Source organism: Thalassophryne amazonica, chromosome 2 (assembly GCF_902500255.1).
Source record: "Thalassophryne amazonica chromosome 2, fThaAma1.1, whole genome shotgun sequence".
Taxonomy (NCBI): domain Eukaryota; kingdom Metazoa; phylum Chordata; class Actinopteri; order Batrachoidiformes; family Batrachoididae; genus Thalassophryne; species Thalassophryne amazonica.
The window spans coordinates 107,978,259-108,005,501 of record NC_047104.1 but is presented as its reverse complement, the minus strand read 5'-3'; the positions used below and the strand labels follow the sequence as shown (position 1 = coordinate 108,005,501).

At 44.5% G+C, this 27,243-nt stretch overlaps 1 protein-coding gene across 2 annotated transcripts in view; it reads left to right on the top strand.

The window, feature by feature from the left end:
• syt7b (synaptotagmin VIIb) overlaps nucleotides 1-27,243 on the top strand; it is a 482,744-nt gene that overhangs the window by 305,647 nt on the left and 149,854 nt on the right. Inside the window, exon 4 of one of the 2 annotated variants that reach the window (XM_034191422.1) lies at nucleotides 4,998-5,132. In XM_034191422.1, coding sequence (XP_034047313.1) covers nucleotides 4,998-5,132 — 135 coding nt within the window. Of the gene's footprint in view, nucleotides 1-4,997; nucleotides 5,153-27,243 lie in introns of both variants that reach the window. The other variant, XM_034191423.1, reaches the window with a different exon arrangement.

Sequence of the window (27,243 nt, the reverse complement as noted above, 5' to 3'; positions counted from 1 at the left end):
TTAATACCATACTGATACACTGGCAATAACACCCAAGTCATCCAGAGGCATACATTTTTAACTTATGGTTCAAATTTTAACCAAATTATTTAAAATTACTGTCATGTCTGAAGTTTTATAAAGTGAAAATATCAGATATATGTTTTAGTTTTAAAGTAATGTGCTAATTCTTAAGGTTTTAGTGAGCACATGCTGTGTCCAGTAGTGCATTATGGGTAGGATAGGGTAATAGTATGTTCATGACAGGACAAATGCATTTCAGACACTCTGTTCAGGCTCCACAGACAACAGCATTAAACTCTAGTGCCTAAAACTCTCATGACTATATTCTCTGGGTTTATAGACGTTATTGTATATGCGTTTGTTAAATTCCACGCATCTTAAATGTAGCAGACATGGATTATCTGGAATTTTGTTTTGGCAAGTTTTCAAGGCCTCTACTGCCATCTACTGGCCAGTAGTGTTCATGGCAGTATTCGTACTGAAGCTGAGCAGACACTGTATGATATTTTTAATCACTGTACTCAGTTTCAGTTCAAACTGTACAACAGAACCGCACAGTGTAAAAGTTCAGAGCGCCCGATTTATGTTCTCACACACATTGTACGTTCAAAAACCACACGTCAAACTCATGTTTCCAGAAGCAAAATGTAAGCTTTTTTTTCAAACTTAATTTACAAAAACTCTCGATGGGAGACATCAATGTTTAAAAACAAAACAAAACAACAACAACAAAAAACATCACAGCTCTGCAGTGTTTGCACAGGTACAGTGCGAGCGGTTGGATGCTTGTAGCTCTTCAGCAGCAGGATACCCTCATGACAGCCGACCACAATAATATCAAACAGGTTTGATTTTCATCTGACCATACGATCGGAGATCAGGAGGTGGTCGTGAGATGTTAAACGCTTGTTACTCAATATACACTACACGATGCAGGATGCGCGATTAACCTGAAACTCGGTCCAAAAAATTCTCGCATGAATGAAAAATCATCTGAAAAAGGGCCAAAACTCGCACAGTGTAAAGCCAACATTTATGTGTCAAGACAATATTGAGTGCACGTTTTATAACATCATAAAACGTGCGCATATCATAAAACGTGTGCACGGCACTAATAAAATGAGCACACATTCTCTCCACATGCAAAACATTTTGCAATGACACTTCCAGGGCTCTGTAAAAATGCCTGATTTACAAATAAAAAATGGAATATTTTGCAAAAGCACATTTATCTGTAAACACCAACACACGACACACGTCACATGAACGTGTTGGTTTACATAATGAATGACTGAACCAGTCAGCATTTAGCAGAGGCACTTTTACCCAGAATCCTTTGCGATCTGTCTGTGTTTGTTACCAAACCTCAGAATTAGTGCATTATTCAACATTAAAAGATGTATGTTATATTTTAACTTTGTACAAATGACAGAATTGACATTAATGGAGTTATTCTATCAGTATACACACAAAACCATAAGTCAGCATGACTTTATTTTTCAAGACCTCCGCCTGACCGGAGCATTATGATTTGTAGAGAGCTTGTTTTGTTTTGTGGCTGCTGTCAGAGTGCTTCTGTGCTGTAGCCGTGTAGCTTCCAGCAGGGGCAGCATGTTCAAACATAGAAGTACTGGCTCATTGTTTGGGTCTTTTGTCAGTTTTGATGCTTCCAAAAGTGATCTTGGTGTTAAAACTCAAATTCAGCTTGTTAGTAGTTGCAAATGTACCAGAGACAATACTGGAATTACATTTTTGGGTGGTTTATCGGTTTATCTTTAGCAAAGATAACTTTTCAGTTATCTGATTATCTGTTATCAAAGTTAATTTTTTGGTTATCGGTGCCCACCACTATATATATATATATATATATATATATATATATATATATCACCCATATATATATGGGTCACCCATATATATATATATATATATATATATATATATATATATGGGTGATTCTTTAACTACTGGCACTATTGGCCTTGTAAATGTAATTTCCACCACACCATTGCCTTACAATATAAAGCGCCTTGGGGCAACTGTTTGTTGTGATTTGGCGCTATATACATGTGCTCTGATGTCACTGTTTATCTCCATAGAAACTACTCAAACAATCGTTCATACAAACTGTTTAAAGGGACATTACAGTGTTGTGGTGGAAATTACGACAGTAGTGTGGGACAACTACATTTTGTTTAAAAAAATCACAACAGTTGTATGACATTGAATACCCCAATTATGTTTTGATTTTTTTACTGATATTTTATTCAGAGATATTTTCAAATCAAATCAGTTTTATTTATATAGCACCAAATCACAACAAACAGTTGCCCCAAGGCATTTTATATTGTAAGGCAAAGCCATACAATAATTACAGAAAAACCCCAACGGTCAAAACGACCCCCTGTGAGCAAGCACTTGGCCACAGTGGGAAGGAAAAACTCCCTTTTAACAGGAAGAAACCTCCAGCAGAACCAGGCTCAGGGAGGAGCAGTCTTCTGCTGGGACTGGTTGGGGCTGAGGGAGAGAACCAGGAAAAAGATATGCTGTGGAGGGAAGCAGAGATCAATCACTAATGATTAAATGCAGAGTGGTGCATACAGAGCAAAAAGAGAAAGAAACAAATTTTAAAACATTAGAAAAAATGTTTCTTTACCATTCATTTTTATCATTGAAGATCAAAAGTCTGGGTGTGGGACAAGCACAAAACGGCAATATTTGCATATAATGATGCTGAAAAAAGGTGAAAAAGGCATCATAGACTACTAGAACAAATTTCTTAACACACTTTCATTGTAAAGATAAAAGTGTGAAATTTCCCCTTTTTTCTGTTTTTCATACAATATGATCAAAGGACATAATAAGTGCCCGTAGTCTAATAATCACCCTTATATATATATATATATATATATATATATATATATATATATATATATATATACGATGGCTGTCAATAAAGTAACGGTCCTTTTTATTTTTTTCAAAAACTATATGGATTTCATTCATATGTTTTTACGTCAGACATGCTTGAACCCTCGTGCGCATGCGTGAGTTTTTCCACGCCTGTCGGTGACGTCATTCGCCTGTGAGCACTCCTTGTGGGAGGAGTCGTCCAGCCCCTCGTCGGAATTCCTTTGTCTGAGAAGTTGCTGAGAGACTGGCGCTTTGTTTGATCAAAATGTTTTCTAAACCTGTGAGACACATCGAAGTGGACACGGTTCGAAAAATTAAGCTGGTTTTCAGTGAAAATTTTAACGGCTGATGAGAGATTTTGAGGTGATTCTGTCGCTTTAAGGACTTCCCACGGAGCGAGACGTCGCTCAGCGCTCTCAGCCGCCGTCGTCAGCCTGTTCAAGCTGAAAACCTCCACATTTCAGGCTCTACTGATCCAGGACGTCGTGAGAGAACAGAGAAGTTTCAGAAGAAGTCGGTTTCAGCATTTTATCTGGATATTCCACTGTTAAAGGAGATTTTTTTAATGAAAGACGTGCGGCTGCGAGCCGACGCGACGCTCCGCCACAGGAAAAACACCTCTGTTGAAAGCCTTAAGGACAAGTTGGAACATGTCCTGCTGTTAAACAATTTCTCATATACTCACTCCACTGAAATCCATCAAAAGCCGCCTGGATTTTACAAATGGTTATCAACACGGAGGTGTTTTTCCTGTGCCGCCGCACCGCGTCGGCTGCGTCCCGACGCGCGGACCCATCCGCACGTCTTTCATTAAAAAAAATCTCCTTAACAGTGGAATATCCGGATAAAAATGCTGAAACCGACTTCTTCTGAAACTTCTCTGTTCTCTCACGACGTCCTGGATCAATAGAGCCTGAAATGTGGAGGTTTTCAGCTTGAACAGGCTGACGACGGCGGCTGAGAGCGCTGAGCGACGTCTCGCACCGTGGGAAGTCCTTAAAGCGACAGAATCACCTCAAAATCTCTCATCAGCCGTTAAAATTTTCACTGAAAACCAGCTTAATTTTTCGAACCGTGTCCACTTCGATGTGTCTCACAGGTTTAGAAAACATTTTGATCAAACAACGCGCCAGTCTCTCAGCAACTTCTCAGACAAAGGAATTCCGACGAGGGGCTGGACGACTCCTCCCACAAGGAGTGCTCACAGGCGAATGACGTCACCGACAGGCGTGGAAAAACTCACGCATGCGCACGAGGGTTCAAGCATGTCTGACGTAAAAACATATGAATGAAATCCATATAGTTTTTGAAAAAAATAAAAAGGACCGTTGCTTTATTGACAGACCTCGTATATATATATATATACGGGGGGAGGGATTTTTACTTCTGCAACCCTTAAAAAAGTTGGCAGCCACTGTTGAGCTGTATTGTATTTGCGTCATGCTGACTTTTATACTGCTGCAGTATGTCTTCTTATCCATCTATAGCATCATGAAACTGGTCACGCGGGTTTGTTGACGGAGCTGGAAGCCTACTAAGACCTTCATTGTAGGTTAGTGTAGAGAAATACCTTGCTTTTGCGGTATTAGGTTTTGAACGTATTCAAAGACCGCCAAACCCCTTCCTGAACTCGAAGACGCCATACTTTCTGTCTTTCGTGGTATCACTTTACACACGATCTTGCCAAACGCGTCAATGTGCATGCTTGTGATGTCAATGTTTGTAAACAAGACGTATCGCTATAACAAACATGCTTTTTTCTTTTGAGGATGTTTTTGCATATAATTGATCTTTTTGCCAAATTTAATTCACTTTTCCCGCATAAGTATTGTGTTAAATGGACAGTGATTTACATGCTTAGTTTTCAAATATAACTTTACAGGAGCTGACATTATCATTTCTTTTCTCAGTAGCACTCCTTCACTGACCTTTAGATTTCTGACATACATTTCGACCTTTGCTCTATTTAAGGAGACTTTCTCAATTTTGTCTCTGTCAGACTTCTCTCATCTGTTGTGTAGTTCATGTGCATCTCTTCGCTGTTCTTACCCGCTCTTGTCTCTGTCACTTTCTTGCCACAGTGATCTAGACAGAGACTTTTGGAATAACAATGACAGCAGCAATGTGCAACAGCGATGGAGCTCTTACCCGCCGAAGGAGTTCCTCTTAAACATGTCTCCCTACGCTCCATATGGAGACCCTCGCCTCACGCCCAAGTGAGTCTCAGTCGTGTCCGGTAAGGAGCCGTCTGTCTGAGCAGAGCTGTAAGAACAAGGGCTTTTATGCACACTACAAAATCCACTAAACTCTCCATAGCTCTGCAACTGGTGGACACTAAATAAAAATAGAGAAAAAAAAATGATGGTTTGTCTACATTGGCCACTTTTTTATTTAAATGCTCTCATCCTAAATAGCCAAAACTGAAACAGGAAGCCCCTGGACTGCAGTTTAGTTAAATATTCCTACCAATCTTCATACTATAATATTCAAGCATACCCATGGCAACAGACAGGTCCATAAGTATTTGGAACAGGGGGGCACAGTTTTGGAAATTTGCCACCATACATTCACACATTGGAGTTTAAATGAAACAGTCAAGATGTGCTCGTATGCAAACTTTCAGCTATAATTCAAAAGGTTTAACAAATATGACAATGAATTTAACCACTTTTATAAATGGTCCCCTCATTTTCACAGCCTATAAGTAACTGGACAAACTAAATATTAAGATTATTGGTAAAACAAATTATTATACAGCTTCATTGTGCACAGAGAAAGATTTTCTTGAAAAGACAATGTGAAATTTCAGCTAGTTTGTTTGGAGGCATACAGGAGATGTGAGCCTAGAGTTGTTCTGTTTTTTTTTTTTCTTCTTCTTCTTTTTGGATGAATATCCTTCTCTGTTCCACTCCATCTTGAAGCTGTGGAACTGGTGATGCAGCAGACAAACGTTGTGCTTTGTACAGTTTCAACAGTCACAGACACAGAAGCTCATAACTGTGTGAGAATTGTCATGAGTGTCTTGGTGGCTCCCCTCACTAGTCTCCTTCCTGTGCAGTCAGTCACGTTTTAAAAGCTACCTGCTCCAGACAGATGTACAATACAGTGTCATACTGTTTGTACTTCATAAAGACTCATGTACTTACTTTTATTGGATTACTTATTGTCTCTAAAAATGGAGGGACTTTGCATTAAAATGGCTGTAATTAATATATGGTTACTGTGATATTTTTATTAAACCCCTTGAATTAAAGCACACACTGATTACTTTATTTCAAGTCCAGTGCAGTGGTTTACATCTGCCAAATTGCTAAATATTGTGATCACTGTAGAAAAGCTTATGCACTTGACTTTTGGTGTTTAGTGTGCACTCTTGATCTGATGCACCACCAGAGCATGTGTGACATCATCCCTCAATATTACAATAATTGCTTTGATTGGCTTTGATTGGGCAGACATTAACATAAATGACTATTTGCCAAATGCTCTCAGATATTACAAGGTTTTTGTGTCACCCCCCACCCCCTTTGCAAATGAGTAACCAGTCTATATTTGTAAATCAAGCTGAACAGTTTTGAGTGATAGCCTGGGAGCTGTGTTGCACTCAGAACTATCACAGATTAACAAAACACTGAATATACTGAAATTAGGGAAATAAGATTGTTGATTGTTTTCACATTGGTAAAATGTTTCATTGCCTGTAGCCTTCGGCTCATCAGAGTCTCTTTGCTTCTTAAGGCCTGGGTGGACTACAGCAACACTGCATGGTGGTGCCATTTTGATTGATATGAGCAGATGTTTGCTTGTCTGCATGTTTTTTTTTAACTTCCACATCATCACTTTCGGTAGTGATAATACCAGAAAGCACAGTGTGGAAGAAGCCTAGAGAGTAAACCTCATTCAGCCCATTGTAGCTCAGCATCTCTACTGGAAAGATTGTATCATTCTCTAACTCCTCCCATGTCTGTTCCACCAAAATTGGCAAGTAGATGAAAGTTAACCTCAGAATTACCCTTAAAAGATTTGTTCTGGCAAATGTTGAGTTCATGGGGGCCAAAGGCCAAAAATTAATTTTACATATGGTTTGCACCAAATTTAGCACGATTAGGTAAGTTGGAGAATTGCCCAGTCAGCATACAATTTGACAAAGGTCAATCACTGGCATAAAGGCCATGTCTTTCTGTACTTCTCTCAAGTGCTTTGGCTGATTTCTCCCAAACATGGTGTGGATGAAGGTCAACCCTGGAATTACCCTTAAAAGTTTAATTTAGTAAAGGTCAAAGTCATTGTCAAGGGATTTGATTTTCAAAGCAATTTGGACAAATTCTGGCACACATATGCAGATTGGTTTCTAACGTTAACTTACCAGGGTCAGCCAAAGGTCAATCACTCAGGTAAATGTCATTGTGGTCAAGTTCAAATTCACTGGAGCTATAGGTCAGATATCCACATCTGCCAACAAATCCCAAGGACAGATACTATCAAGAATAGGCATCTACATGTCCCAGGACTTCTTTTCGCAAGGACAACTTTATGTTACCATGAGCAGAGTTGAAAACAGGAACAACATGAAGAGTCTAAACCCAAATTTCCAGAGAAAATGGGTGCGTTCACAAACAGTGCTGTTTATGAAGAAGTTCTCTCCTAAGGGCCCCTTCACACATAATGCGAATTTGATCGATTTGCACAGAAAGTGCGCGTGAAGCAGGAATCATGTGCAAAATGTGTAATTTCATAGCTGCCTCCAATGCCTCGTACACCTGTTGCTATAATTATTTGTGCACACCAGCAGCTGAAAACAGTGTGCACTGTGCGAGCCCATCGAACCCTCTTGCGGCAGGTGTCGGCCAAATCCCAGGTGACACACACGAACATCTAACACTGCTCACATGGCACTTAAAAAATGTGTGGCAAATCGTACGATCATCACGAAACAGTTTGCAGACAATCACTGTTGAGCTGAATGTGAAACTTGTCTAAGTGCCCCACAATTGTGAAATTGCAGAGTGTACATGTGGCGTGCCAGAGTGTTGGCATCCCCCACAACACATGTGTGTGTGGTTCACGCTCTCCCCCCCCCCCCCCCCACAACACATCTTTGCATGTGTGGCTCACCCCCCGCAAGCGAGGCATCACTCATCTGATCACAGAGTGACATCTTGGTCTGTGTGCTGACAGGACAGGGGGGCGTGGCTGGCTGCCTACTGCTCTTGGGACATCTCCGGTTCTGGACATCACAGCTGCAGCACATGTCCCATGTTCCCATGTTTTCACAGACATGCACGTGTGTGTGCTTGTGTTGAAATACATAAAAACATATGTCGCTTTTGCGATGGGAGGAGAAACGGGATATCAGTCTGTTTGGACACACAGCAGGCGATCTGAATGTCACGTCTGACAGGACACGTGTGTCAGGCCATAAGCAGCACGCCGCACAACCAAGACAGGCCAGCAGTATGACAAATACGCCACTTTCAGTCACGTATCAGCGGAAATATGCCGTACCAAATTTTTGTCAGTTATCACAATGCTTTTTTTTTTTTTTTTAGAAAATATGTTATCTGCTTGTTGATTTTACCCATTTCACACTCCTGTTACAAGACAGTGATTGTACCACAGTGGTAAAGTTTCTGTCTGGTAATCAGAGTGTGTGGGGTTTGAATCCCGTGGTGTTTTTTTCTTTTCATTTTACCAGGGTTATTTAACGGCTCCTTCATGACTGTATGTCTGTGACCATTGGTCATACAGAGGAACAGATGGATCATATTTGTATTGCCCCCTTGATAAATGTGGTGTTTTTTATGTTGTGTGGGTTTATTTCATTTTAAATACGTCCATCTCCTTCCTCATATCAAGCAGGTTCCCACAGCTTTCACAGGACTGCAATTGTAGCTCAGTGGTAAAGTTTCTGACTGGTGATCAGGGCTTTTGGAAGGTGCAGGCTTGAGTTCCCTGAGTTGAGTGGCATTTAATTTTTATTTTTTTATTTTCAGCAGCTGCGCGATGTGTAAAAGCTGCTGTGTATTAAATATCGGCACAGTGTTTCATGGTTCGATCATATGAGGTGTTTCACAGTGAGCCGCCCCGGAGTTGTACGTATTCGCACTATGTGTGAAGGGACCCTAAACAAGGTTACCACATTCATATTGATGCTATATTTATTCTACCTAACTGCCATAGCCCTTAGCTAGCATCTTCATATCCACATATTGCCTAGAATCTAAAATAAAACATTTGCATGTTTACTGCATGCTTAAATGCACTTATGTTTCTTGATGTTCAATTGAATTCAATTTATTTCATTTATATAGTGCCAAATCACAATAAAGCTTCCTCGAGGCGCTTCACACACCTTATGTTTGGTGTAAAACAGAGTTCCTCCATTATTTTGTTGCCCGTTGTTTGACTTCAACAGCAAATTCAACCAGTCAGCTTTGTTTTCCGTGTGGCAATGCAACACCAGGTTGGTACACATCATTCTGTCATAAAGCTTCTATGCTGTTTCATTACCCATAATTCTTGTTGCTGTGTTGGTCAAAAGCCATGCTGACATGCAGCGTTGCTGTAGCATACTCAGGCCTTTACCGCTACTACAGTCCATGGAGCGTCGTCATGGAGACAGACAACTCTGAGAGCAGAGCTCAATGTTTCACCCTTTTACACAGTTAACTCACCCAACTTCTATATTCAAACCTTCTTAATCTGCTTAAAGACTTGCTATTTGTAGCCACAAGTGCCCCCCCCCCCCCCCCCCAAAGGTCTGGCTATGATTTCTAGCTTCTGTTTAAAGTTTTTAAATGGGGTGGTGCAACAGGGTTGTTTCCGTTTGACTTTTTCCACAGTGGTGTTTGTTCTTGTACGGAGCCCTGGAAGTGTGATCGCAAAATGTTTTGCATGTGGAGAGACTGTGCACACGTTTTATTATATTGTGCACACATTTTGTTATATTGTGTGCATGTTTCATTATATTGTGCGCACGTTTTAAGCATTGTTTGAGTAAAACAAAGGCATGATCTACTTAAACGTGGCCACAATTTGTAGAACGTGCATTCAATATTGTCGTGACACATAAATTTTGGCTATTAGTCAACAAACCAGGAGACAGTGTGATACATTTCCCCATGAGAACTGGATGTGGTCAGGGTATATCATCATGGTTTGGGTGCACAAGGACATATAGAGAACTCTAGCTGCCCAACATGGCATCATCTGGAGTTTAAGCACATTAAAAAGGATGCTGAGGGCAAAGTGTCTCCCCGTTGTGAGGATGACAATGTAGGTCATATTATGGAGTTTATTTTGAATGAAAGGAAAACGTGCGCTCGTTTTATTAAATCGAGGTCTCAATTAAAAGAAAACGTGCACACATTTTATTAATTCGAGGGCTCAATTAAAGGAAAACGTGCGCATGTTTTATTAATTTGAGGGCTCGATTAAAGGAAAACGTGCACACGTTTTATTAATTCGAGGGCTTGATTAAAGGAAAACGTGTGCACAAATGATCACAGCCAGGAAAACATGCGCACGTTTGATTAATTTGAGAGCACGTTTTATTAATTTGTGGGCTCAATTAAAGGAAAACGTGCGCACAAATTATCATGACCATGAAAAATATCACTTTAAGTGACCTCTCCCGGTTTCCGTATTCTTGTGAGTGTTGTGTCATATGTTTTTAGTGCTTTCACCTCCTTTTTCCATCCACTCTGTGCTCCTCCTGCTCATATGCTGTCACTGCTTCCATTATTGCACGTGGAGTTAGAAGTATTATAAATGGTATAAATGACTGCCAGACTAGCAATAACACATTCATCATTCACAGCCATTAAGCGTTTGCTTTTAGGTACATCACGTGTTGCTGAGGTCGTAAATGAACCTGTTCTGTCTTATCTGCTCTAATTACAACTCACTTATCACTGCAGTGTGATCAGTTACTCTGCAGGGATGTTGAAATGAGGGCGAAAGTTGTGATTATAGCAATTGTTATGATTGCACTACATTTTGGTAATTGCATAATTATTTCACTGTGAGTCACATTTAATACCTTTGTTGATAACACTGGCTGTAGAAGAATGTGATGGCAAATGTATGTATTATAACAGTAATTACAGTGCTGATAAGAATACTTTCCTCTCTACAGAATAAAATTCTTATTCTGGTGAATAATATATTAATGTTGAATAAGAAATTGTTGAATAAGGCAGTAAGTCAGACTTGTTTCTGGTGGAGGTTGGCCAGAGCTGCGCCTTGTCACCAATCCTGTTAGTGATATTCATGGACAGGATATCGAGGCGTAGTTGGGGGAAGGAGGGTCTTCAGTTTTGTGGGTTCAGGGTCTCATCACTGCTTTTTGCAGATGATGTTGTCCTGTTGGCTTCATCGGCCTGTGACCTCCAACACTCACTGGATCGGTTCGCAGCCGAGTGTGAAGCGCTGGGATGAGGATTAACACCTCTAAATCTGAGGCCATGGTTCTCAGCAGGAAACCAGTGGATTGCCTACTGCAGGTAGGCAATACAGTCTTGCCAAGTGAAGGAGTTCATGTTCTTCGGGGTCTTGTTCACGAGTGAGGGGACAATGGAGCGTGAGATTGGCCAGAGAATCGGTGCAGCAGGGGCGATATTGCATTCGCCCTATCGTACTGTTATGACGAAAAGGGAGCTGAGCTAAAAGGCGAAACTCTCGATCTACTGGTCAGTCTTTGTTCCTATACTCTCACCTACAGTCATGAGGGCTGGGTCATGACCGAAAGAACTAGATCGTGGGTACAAGCGGCCAAAATGGGCTTCCTTAGGAGGGTGGCTAGTGTCTCCCTTAGAGATAGGGTGAGAAGTTCGTCATCCATGGGGAGCTCGGAGTAGAGCCACTGCTCCTTCACGTTGAAAGGAGCCAGCTGAGGTGGTTCAGGCATCTCGTAAGGATGTCTCCTGGGTGCCTCCCTAGGGAGGTGTTTCCAGGCATGTCCATCTGGGAGGAGATCCCAGGGAAGACTCAGGACTAGGTGAAGAGATTATATCTCCACACTGGCCTCGGAACACCTCGGGGCCCCCTAGTCAGAAGTGGTCAGTGTGGCCCGGGAAAGGGAAGTCTGGGGTCCCCTGCGAGAGCTGTTGCCCCCACGACCCGATCCTGAGTGAGAGTGAAGAAATTGCTCATTTTTAGCTCCAGGCCGTGTTTCATGTCTAAATGTTGTTGATAACTTGTTCCAAACATCAGCTGTGTTATGTGGTCTGTCCTCTCAAAAACAAAGGTGTCAAAGTTGGGTTTGTGCTTCTCTGTGTGGTGTCTACATGTAGCTGGGGTGGGCCAGGTGTTTAAGAATATGTTATACAAAGTTGAATGATATAATGTATGAGCTGCAGGTGAATTGCTGAGCAATTGCAGTGCATCTGGAGAGTATTACAATGCTTCACTTTTTCCACATTTTGTTATGTTACAGCCTTATTCCAAAATGGAGTAAATTAATATTTTACCTTAATATTCTACTCACAGAACCTCATAATAACAACATGAAAAAGTTTTTTTTTTAATATTTTGCAAATTTATTAAAAATAAAAAACTAAGAAATCACATGTACATAAGTATTCAAACCCTTTGCCCAGTACTTTGTTTATGCACTTTTGACAGTAATTACAGCCTCAAGTCTTCTTGTATATGATGCCAGCTTGGCACACCTTTTTTTTGGGGGGGGGGGGGGGATTTTTGTCCATTCCTCTTGCAGCACCTCTCAACCTCCATCAGGTTGGACAGGGAGCGTTGGAGCACAGCCATTTTCAGATCTCTCCAGAGATGTTCAATAGGATTCAAGTCTGGGCTCTAGCTGGGCCACGTTCACAGAGTTGTCCTGAAGCCACTCCTTTGATATCTTGGCTGTGTGCTTAGGATCATTGTCCTGCTGAAAGATGAACCGTCAACCTAGTCTGAGGTCAAGAGCGCTCTGGAGCAGGTTTCCATCCAGGATGTACATTGTGCATTCATCTTTCCCTCAATCCTGAGTAGTCTTCCAATTCCTGTTGCTGAAAAACATCCCCATAGCATGATGCTGCCACCACCATGCTTCACTATAGCGATGGTGCCTGGTTTCCTCCAAACCTGATGCCTGGCATTCATGCCAAAGAGTTCAACCTTTGTCTCATCAGACCAGAGAATTTTGTTTCTCATGATCTGAGAGTCCATCGGGTGCCTTTTGTCAAACTCCAGGCAGGCTGCCATGTGCCTTTTACTAAAGCGTGACTTCCATCTGGCCACTTTACCATACAGACCTGATTGGTGGGTTGCAGCAGAGGTGGTTGTCCTTCTGGAAGGTTTTCTCTCCACAGAGGAATGCTAGAGCTCTGATAGAGTGACCATTGGGTTCTTGGTGATCTCCCTAAGGCCCTTCTCCCCCTACGGCTGTTGGGGAAAGTGTAATGCATGGACCCACAACAGGGGGCGGTAAATGAACGGTCAATAGATAATCCAATAAATGTAATTTAATGCGGCAAATTTGCACAACAGGTCGAATACTGCTTTTAGATAGTCAATCACAAGATACAATAAGTGACGTGTGGTTAGGCCCGAGGGTAGGAGACGCCCATCCAGAGAAGAGCCAGGGCCCACAAGGTTCTGCCGCCAACGAAGACCTGCAGTATACCGAAGCTGCCCATTCTCAAGTCCCCAGGTGGCCTCTGCTTCCAGCTGTCAGATCCGGTACTGCTGGCAGGAACAAAAACAGGTTAAGGGTGGGTGTGTGAACACCCAGTAAGCAGTCAGCAAAACACGTTCTCACTGTAATAGGCTGGGAAAAACACCTCCACCATCTACACAGGAACACAGTTCGGGAAGAACCTGAAAGTACTGCTTATCCAGTTTGGAGTGAGGGGTGAAGACATCACTCCTCCACTAACCACAAACCCAGCTCCCAGCTGACAGCAGTTAACAGGAACTCCTGCAAAAACTCAGAGAAAGAGAACACGTGTGTACGGCACAGTCAAACGGCTGAGAGTTTACCTGTAAGGTAAGCTAGTATCTCGGCAGAGATGTGGTGTCTCCTCCAGGTTTTTATGGTGCAGTGATGATGATTGCTGACAGCTGTCACTCCTGGCTCCTGGGTGGTAACTGCGCCCTCTGGTGCCTGAAACCTGAATACAGGCAGGGCGCCCTCTGGCGTTGGCCAGCAGTACCTCATCTTCGGGCGGCCCACACAACAGGACCCCCCCCCAACGGGCGCCTCCTGGTGCCCGACCAGGCTTGTCGGGGTATCGCTGGTAGAACTCGGCCAGGCGGCCGGATCCAGGATGAAGCTCCTCTTCACCCAGGAGCGTTCTTCAGGTCCGTAACCCTCCCAGTCCACCAGATACTGGAGACCCTGACCCCTCCGGGGAACATCCAGGAGCCTGCGGACTGTCCACGCAGGCTCGCCGTTGATGATGCGGGCAGGCAGGAGGCGGCGCTGGTCCGGGGGTGCAAAGGTCCGAGGTGTGGTATGGTCTGATCTTGGAAACATGGAAAACTGGATGGATCCGCAGTGAAGCTGGGAGTTTCAGCTTCACTGCGGCTGGACTGATGATCTTGGTGATCTTGAACGGTCCGATATATCTGTCCATCAGTTTTTGTGACTCCATGTTGAGCGGAATGTTCTTCGTTGACAGCCAGACCTCCTGCCCGGGCTGATATTCTGGGGCCTGGGCGCGTCGGCGGTCTGCATGGTTCTTCGGCCTCATCCGGGCTTTCAGCAGGGCAGAGCGGGTTGTTCGCCACACCCGACGGCACCTCCTGAGGTGGGCCTGGACTGAGGGAACCCTGACCTCTCCCTCCATGGCCGGAAACAAAGGGGGCTGGTACCCCAGACACGCCTCAAATGGGGAGAGGCCGGTAGCAGATAAAACTTGACTATTATGAGCGTACTCGATCCAGGCCAGATGTTGACTCCAGGCCATCGGGTGCGTGGAGGTCATACAACGAAGGGCCTGCTCCAGCTCCTGATTCGCCCGCTCTGCTTGGCCATTGGTCTGTGGGTGGTACCCGGACGAAAGGCTCACAGTGGCCCCCAGTTCCCTACAGAAACTCCTCCAGATTTGCGAGGAGAACTGGGGACCACGATCTGAGATGATGTTTGTAGGGATACCATGCAGACGTACGACGTGGTGGACCAGGAGGTCTGCAGTCTCCTGGGCCGTCGGAAGCTTCGGGAGGGCCATGAAGCGGGCCGCCTTGGAGAACCGGTCCACTATCGTCAGGATGGTTGTCATTCCCTGGGACGCAGGGAGACCCGTGACGAAGTCCAGGCCGATGTGGGACCAGGGGCGCGGAGGCACTGGCAGCGGCTGGAGGAGTCCCTTTTCTGGTTGGTGGACTGCCTTGCCCCTGGCACAGGTGGTACAGGCCCGGACATACTCCCGGACATCGGCTTCCAGAGACGCCCACCAGAACCACTGCCGAACAACTGCCACGGTCCTTCGCACCCCTGGATGGCAGGTGAGCTTAGAACTGTGACAGAAGTCCAAAACTGCAGTCCTAGCGTCTGGTGGGACATACAAACGGTTAGATGGTCCACCGCTGGGGTCCGGGTGATGCGTCAGGGCCTCCCTGACGATGTTCTCCACGTCCCACGTCAGTGTGGCGATGATAGTGGACTCCGGGATGATGTTTTCTGGTGGATCCGACAGCTCCGTTTTGACTTCATCTTCATGCACCCGGGACAGTGCATCTGACCGCTGGTTCTTGGTCCCGGGGCGATAGGTGATCCTGAAGTCAAAACGTCCAAAAAATAGAGACCAACGGGCTTGCCTGGGGTTCAGATGCTTAGTGGTCCGAATATACTCCAGGTTCCGATGGTCATTGAAAACCGTGAATGGAACCACGGCTCCTTCCAACAAATGTCTCCACTCCTCCAGGGCCTCCTTCACCGCCAGGAGCTCCCGATTGCCGACGTCATAATTCTGCTCTGCCGGGGTCAACCTGTGGGAGAAATAGGCACAGGGGTGGAGAACCTTATCGGACTCCCCGCTCTGGGACAGCACGGATCCTATCCCTGAGTCAGAGGCATCTACTTTCACCACAAACTGGCGGCTAGGATCGGGCTGCACCAGTACTGGTGCAGTAGAGAATCGGCGTTTCAACTCCCTAAACGCGGCTTCGCACCGATCCGACCAGGTGAAGGGAACTTTTGAGGAGGTCAGGGCTGTAAGGGGACCAACAACCTGACTATAGCCCTTGATAAACCTCCGATAGAAATTAGCGAAGCCGAGGAATTGTTGCAGCTTCCTACGGCTTGCCGGTTGGGGCCAATCTCTCACCGCCGCAACCTTGGCCGGATCGGGGCGACGGAGTTGGAGGAGATGATGAACCCCAGGAAGGACAAAGAAGTACGGTGGAACTCGCACTTCTCGCCCTTCACAAACAGCTGGTTCTCCAACAACCGCTGCAGGACCTGACATACATGCTGCACATGAGTCTCAGGATCCGGGGAGAAGATGAGGATATCGTCTAGGTATACGAAGATGAACCGATGCAGGAAATCCCGCAAGATGTCATTTACCAATGCTTGGAACGTTGCGGGGGCGTTAGTGAGGCCAAATGGCATGACCAGGTACTCAAAGTGACCTAACGGGGTGTTAAATGCTGTCTTCCATTCATCTCCCTTCCGGATCCGAACCAGGTGATACGCATTCCTAAGATCCAATTTCGAGAATATTTTGGCTCCATGCAGGGGCGTGAACACAGAATCCAATAGGGGCGACGGGTATCGGTTGCGAACCGTGATCTCGTTCAGCCCTCTATAATCAATGCATGGACGGAGTTCACCGTCCTTTTTGCCCACAAAAAAGAAACCAGCACCTAACGGGGAGGAAGAGTTCTGGATCAACCCGGCAGCTAAAGAGTCCCGGATGTAGGTCTCCATTGATTCGCGCTCGGGGCGTGAGAGGTTGTACAGTTTGCTGGACGGATACTCAGCGCCCGGGATCAAATCAATGGCACAATCATACGGTCGATGCGGGGGAAGCGTGAGTGCCAGATCTTTGCTGAAAACATCAGCCAGATCATGGTACTCAGCTGGCACCACCGTGAGAGTGGCAGGGACTCAAACCTCCTCCTTAGCAATCACACCGGGTGGAACCGAAGACCTTAAGCACTCCCGTCAGCAGGTTTCGCTCCATTGAGCCACAACCCCAGATGGCCAATCGAGCCGGGGATAATCCATGTATAGCCCAAAATAACTCTGGAGATAGAAGGTGTTACAAAGAACACGATCTCCTCCCTGTGGTTTCCAGACACCACCAATGTTAAGGGCTGTGTCTGGTGTGTTATTAGTGGTAGAAGGGTGCCATCTAGTGCCCGGACCCTCACTGGGGAAGGAAAGGCCACTAGAGGGAGCCCTACCTCCTTAGCCCATCTGCTATCTAACAGATTCCCTTCTGACCCCGTGTCGATTAGTGATGGGGCTTGAAGGGTTAAATCCCCACAGAGGATCACAACTGGATTCGTGCGGATTTTCGTGCATTACCCATGTGTGTGTTATGGCCCACCCTTAGCCCAGTCTCTAAGGTCGACCGTTGTTGTTTAACTGCTTGGGGCATTGTTTCTGCAAATGCTCGTTAGAGCTGCAGAAAAAGCACTCTCCGCGGGCCAGCCTCCTCTGTCTGTTTTCTGATCTTATTTTGGTCCTGCTCGTGTCCATAGCTTCGTCAGCAGGGGGAGCTGTCGTCACATGGAGCCCTCTGGCTCTGGAGCGTGGGGAAGGCGGGGCTCCTTCGGACCGGGAAGGGAGAGGGGCAGCGCGTGCCCGGCCACGTCCTTCGTCTCGCTCCCGTCGACGTTCTTCCAGTCGGTTGTCTAACGCATGACTAAATCAATAAGCCCGTCTAAATCTACCCACCAGGTGCTCCTTCAGGACCGAAGACAGTCCATTACGAAGGCGGCGCGGAGCACTACCGCATTCCAGCCGGCCCTCGCGGCCGCGACGCGGAAGTCGACTGCATACTCTGCAGCGCTCCGACTCCCTGTCGAATGGACAGCAGCAAAGTGGAAGCAGATTCGCCTCGATTAGGGTGATCAAACACCTGTCTGAACTCCCTTACGAACCCAGTGTATGTCGTCAGGAGCCGGAATTTTTGCTCCCAAAGCGCCGTAGCCAGGCGCATGCCATCCACCTCGAAGCAAATTGACAACATAACCACCTGCTGGAGTCTGATGCGTACATTATTGGACGCTGTGTGAAGACCAGCGAGAAACTGCATCAAGACGTCCGTGCACGTCTCTACACAGCCTCCGTACGGCTCCGGGGGGACTTATGTATGCTTCAGGGGATGTGGGGGGGGGGGGGGTTCCGTTGAACGACCACTGGAGGGTCCCTGTTCAGAACACAGGTCGGCAGGAGGAGGAAGCAGCAGCCACGCTCTGTGCATGCGCGTCCACCTGTGCGGTGAGAGGCCTCCATCCTACGATTGAGTAGTACATTCTGCTCGGTTACCAATCCAACGAGCAGTGAAGGCGGCTAAGAATTGGCTGCAACTCACCCATTATTCCTCCTGCACAAGCCTGTGCACCTTGAGTCTCCATTGACTGTTCAACGGGTGGGTTGTGCCCCTCGGGGTCCATGACATTGGCCGAGATATCCTGTTGGGGAAAGTGTAATGCACGGACCCACAACAGGGGGCCGTAAATGAACGGTCAATAGATAATCCAATAAATGTAATTTATTGCGGCACATGTGCACAACAGGTCGAATACTGCTTTTAGATAGTCAATCACAAGATACAGTAAGTGACGTGTGGGCAGGCCCGGAGGGTAGGAGACGCCCATTCAGAGAAGAGCCGGGGTCCTCAAGGTTCCGCCACCAACGAAGACCTGCAGTATACCGAAGCCGCCAAGTATCAAGTCCCCAGGTGGCCTCTGCTTCCAGCTGTCAGATCCGGTACTGCTGGCAGTAACAAAAACAGGTTAAGGGGTGGGTGTGTGAACACCCAGTAAGCAGTCAGCAAAACACGTTCTCACTGTAATAGGGTGGGAAAAACACCTCCACCATCTACACAGGAACACAGTTCGGGAAGAACCTGAAGTACTGCTTATCCGGTTTGGAGTGAGGGGTGAAGACGTCACTCCTCCACTAACCACAAACCCAGCTCCCAGCTGACAGCAGTTAACAGGAACTCCTGCAAAAACTCAGAGAAAGAGAACACGTGTGTACGGCAGTCAAACCGGCTGAGAGTTTACCTGTAAGGTAAGCTGGTATCTCGGCAGAGATGTGGTGTCTCCTCCAGGTTTTATGGTGCAGTGATGATGATGCTGACAGCTGTCAGTCCTGGCCCCTGGGTGGTAACTGCGCCCTCTGTGGCTGAAACCCGACTACAGGCAGGGCGGCCCTCTGGCGTTGGCCAGCAGTACCCTCCTCTTCGGGCAGCCCACACAACTGCTCAGTTTAGATGTGCAGCTGGCTCTCGGAAGAGTGCTGGTGGATCTGAGCTTCTTTCATTTACTGATGGTGGAGGCCACTGTGCTCATTGGGACCTTCATACAGCAAAAATATGTTTGTACCCTTCCCCCAGATTTGTGCCTCGGTGGTCTACAGATAATTCCATTGATGTCATGCTTGGTTTGTGCTCTGATATGGACTGTCAACTGTGGGGACCCTATATGTTAGACAGGTGTGTGCCTTTGCAAATCATGTCCAATCAACGGTATTTACTCCAGGTGGACTCCAGTTAAGCTGTAGACAGATCTCAAGGATGATCAATGGAAACAGGAGGCACCTGAGATTCACGGCAAAGACTGTGAATATTTATGTTCATGTGATTTCTTAGGGTTTTTTTTAATTTTTAATAAATTTGCAAAAATCTAAAAAAAAAAAAATCTTTTTCACATTGTCATTATAGGGTATTGTGTGTAGAATTTTGAGGAAAAAAATTAATTAAATCCATTTTGGAATAAGGCTGTAACATAACAAATGTGGAAAAAGTGATGTGAATATTTTCTGGATGCATTGAATGGACACATTCTAATTGTCTCCTTTCTGTATGAAAGGAGGAGACAATCCAAGTCATATTAAAACATTGTTGTTGATCAGGCTTCTGAATGCTGTACTGTACTTCAGTGATTGCTTTATTTGCAAAAAATCCATCTTGTTATGTTTCATCCATGATAATGAACAGGACAGCTATCCCGAGAGTTACAAGAACTCACCACACTTGGACGATGTCTGCTTAAATACAAATCCAGAATTGTGCAGTAAAACATGATGGTGGACAATGAATCATGGTGGAGGGATTTTTATTACCCTTTAAAATGAGATATCCGTTAAAATTGATCGTCGTGTTGTGCACTACCATGGCCACTGGTCTGCCCTGAGCCACACACTGCTGGAGCATGTACAGTGGTGCCCCCTTGAGCTTTTACACGTTACAAATTTTTTAGGACATCAAGAAAACAAACCAAAAAATTCAGGCTTGTATATTAAAATTTCTAAATGATACCCTTTAAACTCACAGTGAAAAGTAATCTCTACATCGTAGTTTGTTTTTTTTTAATTATGACTATTTGGCTGCTGTGCCTAACTGACAGAGCCAGTAGACTGGTCATTGTTTTTCCCCTTAAGTCCTAAAATGTTTCATTTCTATGCTCAAACATTCCAAACTGTTGTTTCTAGAGCCACTTTGGCTCCAAAAAAGTAATCGCGTCAGATTCCTTACTTTTGAACATTGTAAATTAGGTGATACAGGTGGTCAATCTGAAATTGAACAAATGTAAGGACAGCACTATTGCACTTTGGGATTTCACTAAAGTGTCCACAGAAAGAAAACCTACCCACATTCTTCAGTTTATAAGCTCTTTGGTCCTTATATCTTCACAGCTTATTTATGGACTCACGGGTGTGCATTAGATATTCCTCCAAGTTTTTATTGTACCATATACTGGATCAGTTTTGGACAGGATGCCAGCTTACAGTCTCTCATGTTTGACCCTGGAGAGGGGTTTTCTCATCAGTCAATGACGATACGTTTTCTCCTCCGACTGTCCATCTGTTTCGTCTCACTCCCCCTTTTTCTCTCTCCTCCTTTGTAACCTCTCTGGCCCCTTTTTTCCTGTCCGTCCATGTCCGTCTTTGTCATAATCCATCCCACTGTTCCTTGCAGTGGTGCCGTGGATAAGGGTGGGCAGGGCGGTGCTGGAACCCTCACCAGGGCCAATGAGACCGTGGTTGGTGCTGCATCTGGGACTGGGGAAGGACCCAGTCGCAGTGACAGTGTACGAAGCATGCTGACAGGGGCAGCAAGGCTGGACGGTGGCACACAGTCCAGAGCCACTTGCGTGCTGGAGGCCTGCGGTCTTGCAAGTGAGTGTTGCATGAGTGACAAGGGGCCGCATGAGGGGCAACAGCGGGCACAACAGGACAATGGTGTCAAGAGTGTGAGTTTGGGCCATGCCCTGATCTGGCATGAAATGCCAATAAACATACAATGGATTTCAGGTGCCAAGATATCAATAAGCAGTATTTCTGCCTGTAGTAGTCATCAATCAATCAATCAACATTTATTTATAAAACGCTTTACAGAACCGACTGGTGTCCAAAGTGCTTAACATTAAAAAACACAATTCTCAAAATAAAACACATATAGAATAAAATTTTAAAACAACACATAAAAAAACAGAACATGTCACCTCCCCACTAAGTGTTAAAAGCCAGTTTAAATAAATAAGTCTTTAACTTATATTTAAAAAGTGCGAGTTCATGAATAGTACATAACTCAAGAGGTAGCTCGTTCCACAGTCTGGGGCCAGCTACCGCGAAAGCATGGTCCACCCCAGCATTTATATCTTGACCTTGGAACATCTAAGTAAAGCTGGCCAGATGCCCTTAATGTCCTACTGTAGGTGCGCAAAGTTAAAATTTCAGACAAGTAGGGAGGTGCAAGGCCATAAATAGCTTAAAAACAAACATTAACATTTTAAAATCAATTCTAAAATGACTGGAAGCCAGTGGAGTGAGTACAGGACAGGCGTAATATGCTCACGTCTAAAAGTGTTTGTTAAAAAGACGAGCAGCAGCATTCTGCACCAATTGGAGATGTGCAAGAGACGACTGATTAATGCCCGAATAAAGTGCATTACAATATCAAGTCTGGAGCTGATGAAAGCATGAATGGCTGTCTCAAGATCACGTCTACTGAGAAAGTGCTTTATTTAGCCAAAAGGCGAAGTTGGAAAAAACTTGCTTTGACAACAGAGTTTATCTGTTGTCAAACCTCAAACAGCTGACAAATATCACTCCCAAATTCTTGGCAGCTGGTTTTACATAGTTAGCCAAAGCACCAAAATTTGGTGTTAGCACATTTGGTATGCTAGAGTGCTCAAACACCGTGATCTCCGTTTTACCATCATTCAGGTAAAGGAAGTTTTGGGACAGCCACTGCTTTACCTTGCGAATACAATTAAATAATGATGACAAAGCATCACTCCTATTAGTCCTCACAGGCAGATAGATTTGAAGATCATCTGCATAGCAATGAAAGGACAGGTTGTGCTTGGTTAGAATTGACCCCAATGGCAGAATGTACAAAGAAAATAGAATTGGCCCAAGGACAGAACCCTGCGGCACTCCACAAGACAGATGAGGCAGTTGATGAGGAGAGGTCCCCAGTCATGACAGAAACGCTCCTTTCAGCCAAATATTATCTAAACCACTTAAGTGCAGTACCCTGAATGCCAATAAAATGTTCTAACTGGAAAACAAGTACTTGTTGATCCACAGTATCAAAGGCTGCAAACTGCAGTCTGTGTTACTGCAGTTTGTTTTCTGGTTGGTTACATACACTGGGTGATAACTTCCACAACGTCAACCCTCTTCATATCATTTCTACATACAGTTCATGCCACATTGCAAAGCTAAACATTTCCAGAAGAAACTTAACCCTGGTCTTCCATTGCGTCGATTGACAGCCCCATTCTGAATATAATACAAGCAGCATGGGAGCAGCACCATGTGCTCACGACAGTACAGTGTGCAGTCTGTGCACTAATGTCTGTGCTTATAACAAGACGTCACTACAAAACTACAATCTGTCTGTGAACGTAAACTGTATTTTGATGAAGAGTGTGGCATGCTTTTGATGGGATTGTGGACGTATATTTTGTTTCCAGAGTGATTTAAAGAGGCCAACGAACAATATGTATTTGACTGCGCACACACACTGACTACTTGCGCTGCCTGGTTAACATTTTCACTCCAATGCAAATAAATCACCCACCACTCTGTTCACAAATAATACAGTCTGCATTGTATTTTTAATTTTAGTTTTCATTGTAGCCTGGCATCAAAATAATTAGTTACCCCAATCCACATTCAAGAGGAAATTATTCATTTCAAGAGGCACTACAAAATAATTACAAAGCCATCTGTTAAAAAAAAAAAAAAAAAAAAAAGTGTGTGTGTGGTCCAATACTGGTCCAGTATGCAACAAATACTCCATACAGCATATGTGAAAACCACCACAATGCTTTCTGCCACATAATCGAGTGTCAAGTGCCAATGAGAGACTGTTTTAAAGAAAAAAAATTCAGGGAAATTTAAAAACTGTCATGAATGCCTTTTGTATGAAGACAATGCAAACTTTGTGACAGTTTCACTTTCAAAAGCTGCTGTTATGTTGATGAGATGTGAAGATCTGGACTAAGACATGCCATCTGTCGAAAACTATAACAGTTAAAACAAAATGTTCAAATGCCTTCACAGTTTGGTTCCCCCAACAGACAGTCAAACTGCATATCCATCATGTACTATCAGGTTGTTACTACTAAAAGAAGTTGATAATTTAATATTTTTGATAGTGATATTTATTCAATGACTGCCTGCATAATAGTTGTTGGTATTTCTGCCAGTTTCACCTCAAGTCAAGTTCTGTAACAGTCTTCAACTTTCAGTGACATTCCACTCATTATTTGGTTCATACTGTATCAGTCCCTCTGCTCTTAAACTGCAGGCAGCCAACAAACCTGTTGTTTGAAAGAGAAACCAGGCAGAAACATGTTGACTGTCAACATTTCACATGTCAAAAGAAGCCACTGGTTTTCACCACTGAGTTTCACTTTAAACAATGCTTCAAAGACATAAACTGTTCACATATTTTACGTTATGTAACAGCTGAGTGGATCCTTGTCCATTTGATTGGTGCTTTGTATGTCACATGACATGGATTATTCTCCCATTTGTGTTGCATTGCATTTAGAGTGCAGTTTGGTTCCATTTAGAGTGCAAATTTGGTTTCATACATTTGGTACCATTGCACTCTGCACACGTGTACACACACACACACGCACTTTGCGCACGCACATGCACACATGCACGTACTCGCACATGCATGTGCTCGTGCATGCATGTGCACGCACGCGCCTACACACACAAATGCGTGTGAGAGCACACACAAAACAAATCCACAGCACTGTCTGGAGACTGTTGGCCGGAAGTTACAATGAAAAACTGGACTAATTTCTGACGTGACTTTTTTTTTTTTTTCGCTGCACTGAGGATGTACACAGTCTTTCTTTTTGGTAGTACTGCACGTGCCAACCCGGTTGTGTGTGTGTGTGTGTGTGTGTGTGTGTGTGTGTGTGTGTGTGTGTGTGTGTGTGTGTGTGTGTGTGTGTGTGTGTGTGTGTGTGTGCGCGCGTTTGGTACATTGCACTCTGAACACATACACAGAAAACACACATGCACGCACTCCGCGCACGCACATGCACAGACGCCCACACATGCATACATGCCCACACATGCGCGCGCATGCACACACAACATGCGCGTGCACGCACAAACAAAACAAATCCACTGTGCTGTTTGGAGGCTGTTAGCAGGAAGAAAGAAACGCTGAATTCATTTCTGACGTGATATTTTTTTATTTGCTCCACTGAGGACCTACACAGTTGACCAAGCCGGTTGCATGTGTGTGCGTGCGCGTGCAGGGGACAATGACACGATGATTTGATTGAGCTAACTGATGCTTCTTGTAACATACACACATACACACACAAAATCCACTCTGTTGTAAGCCGTCTGGATGCATGAAGACCTGTTCACATGAAATGCTGATGTGATTTTTGGCTGGACTGAGGAACTACAAAAAGTTATTTTTTATGGAAGTCTGAAGTCAGTGCACAACATCACTGGACTACACATTACAGTGGAAGACCAAAATGTAAGTTACTTTTCTGTTGTTTATAAATTAATAAATATCAAATGACAAGGATCTATTTTAGCCATTATACGAGGTCTGTTAGAAAAGTATCTGACCTTTTTATTTTTTTCAAAAACCTGATGGATTTGAAGCACGTGTGCTTGCATGAGCCAACCTTGAACCTTCGTGCACATGCGTGATTTTTTTCACACCTGTCGGTTGCGTCATTTGCTTGTAAGCAGCCTTTGTGTGAGGATGGGTGGAGTCTCGTCGTTTTTTCTTTGCAAGGAAATGGCGGAACGACTGGAGCTGCGCGACTGCATCAAATTTTGCTAGAAACTGGGCGACAGCCAGGTGGAAACCATTCGGATTATTCAGACGGCTTTCGGTGACCAATCCTCTGGGCATCACACAGATTAAGGAGCAGTACAACCGGTTAAGACGGCCGCACAATGGTGGAGAGCGCGCCCGCGCTCAGGGCGGCCATCAACATGCTGAAATGACCAGATCATTCCAAAGTGAACGCTGTGGTGATGTGGGGACCGTCGTGTGATTATCCGAGAAATTGTGGAAGAGGTGGACATCAGCACTTTTTCGGCACATTCCACTGGGACAGAAGATTTTGCCATGAAAAGAGTGTCGGCGAAATTCATCGGCACGAAGCTGATGGCGCAGCAAAGCGCCTCCGTGATGAAGCCTCACAGGACATGATGTGGCATGCTCACCTCTTCCACCAATTCGGAAGATTCAGACGGCTTTCGGTAGCTTTTCATTCGTGTGACTATCCGAGAAATTGTGGACGTAGCTGGGCATGTTACAACATTTCCTGTGAGGCTTCAACACAGAGCTGCTGTATACCATAACATAATACCTGTATGGTAGAGTGGCCAGACGGAAGCCACTCCTTCGTAAAAGCACATTGCAGCCCACCTGGAGTTTGCCAAAAGGCACCTCTGCTCTGATGAGACAAAGACTGAACTCTTTGGTGTGAATGCCAGGCCTCACGTTTGTGAGAAAACTAGGCCCCATCCCTACAGTGAAGCATGGTGGTGGCGTCATCATGCTGTGGGGATGCTTTTCAGCAACAGAAACTGGGAGAACTAATCAGGATTGAGGGTAAGATGAATGCAGTAATGTCTGTAGCAATCCACCAATCAGAGCCAGAGCCCAGAACCTGAATCCGATTGACAATCTTTGGAGAGATCTGAAAAATCACCGATGCTCCCTATCCAACCTGTGGAGCTTGAGTGGTGCTGCATAGAGGAATAGGCAAAACTCCCACAAATAGGTGTGGCAAGCTTGTGGCATCATATTCAAGAAGACTTGAGGCTGTAATTGCTGCCAAAGTTGTATCAACAAAATATTGAGCAAAGGGTGTGAATACTTATGTACAAGCGATTTCTTAGTTTTTATTTTCAATAAATGTGCAAAAATCAAAAAAATAAATAAATTTCATGTTGTCGTTATAGGGTGTTGTGAGTAGAATTTTGAGGGGAAAATTAGTGTTACTCCATTTGGAATACGCCTGTAACATAACGTGGAAAAAGTGAAGCGCTGTCAATACTTTCTGGATGCACTGTATGTGAGCATCACGCACTCATCTTCAGCTGCTGACTCCAATTGTGGGTCATGACAGGAAGCCCATTAAGACTTGGATATTCATTCTCTTCTCAGGCATCGTTCATTAAGACCCATCCATCATGAACATGCACTCAAATACTTTGACGAGTGCACACTTTTAGGAATTGGTGCACCAGAAGGTTTTTTAATTCTAATTTATACATCTCCACATCTATTTCTGGATCTATCCCAAATATTCTCAAACTAAAAGACTATTTAAAATACATTAAATAAGGGACCATTTGAAAAAAAGAAGATGAAAATACGCATTTTAGCCCTCTGGGGCCAACGCCGTCATATACGACGGCTGAGACCAAGCTTTACTAAATTATAAATAACTTTTTAATGATATGAGATAGAAACTTACTTTGTTTTGCTGAAAAGTTAACTCTGCTGACTTTCGAGCCAGCCATTGGCCATCTTTGTACTCCTCATAGAAGCTGTGTGATGACGTGTCCAATCAGAATTGGTTCACTGTCACATGGTTTTCCAAAATCCAATTGCAGGGCAGATTTACCTCACGTGATAAACCAAAGATCGTTTTTAGGAGTGATGTGTTACAAGTTGG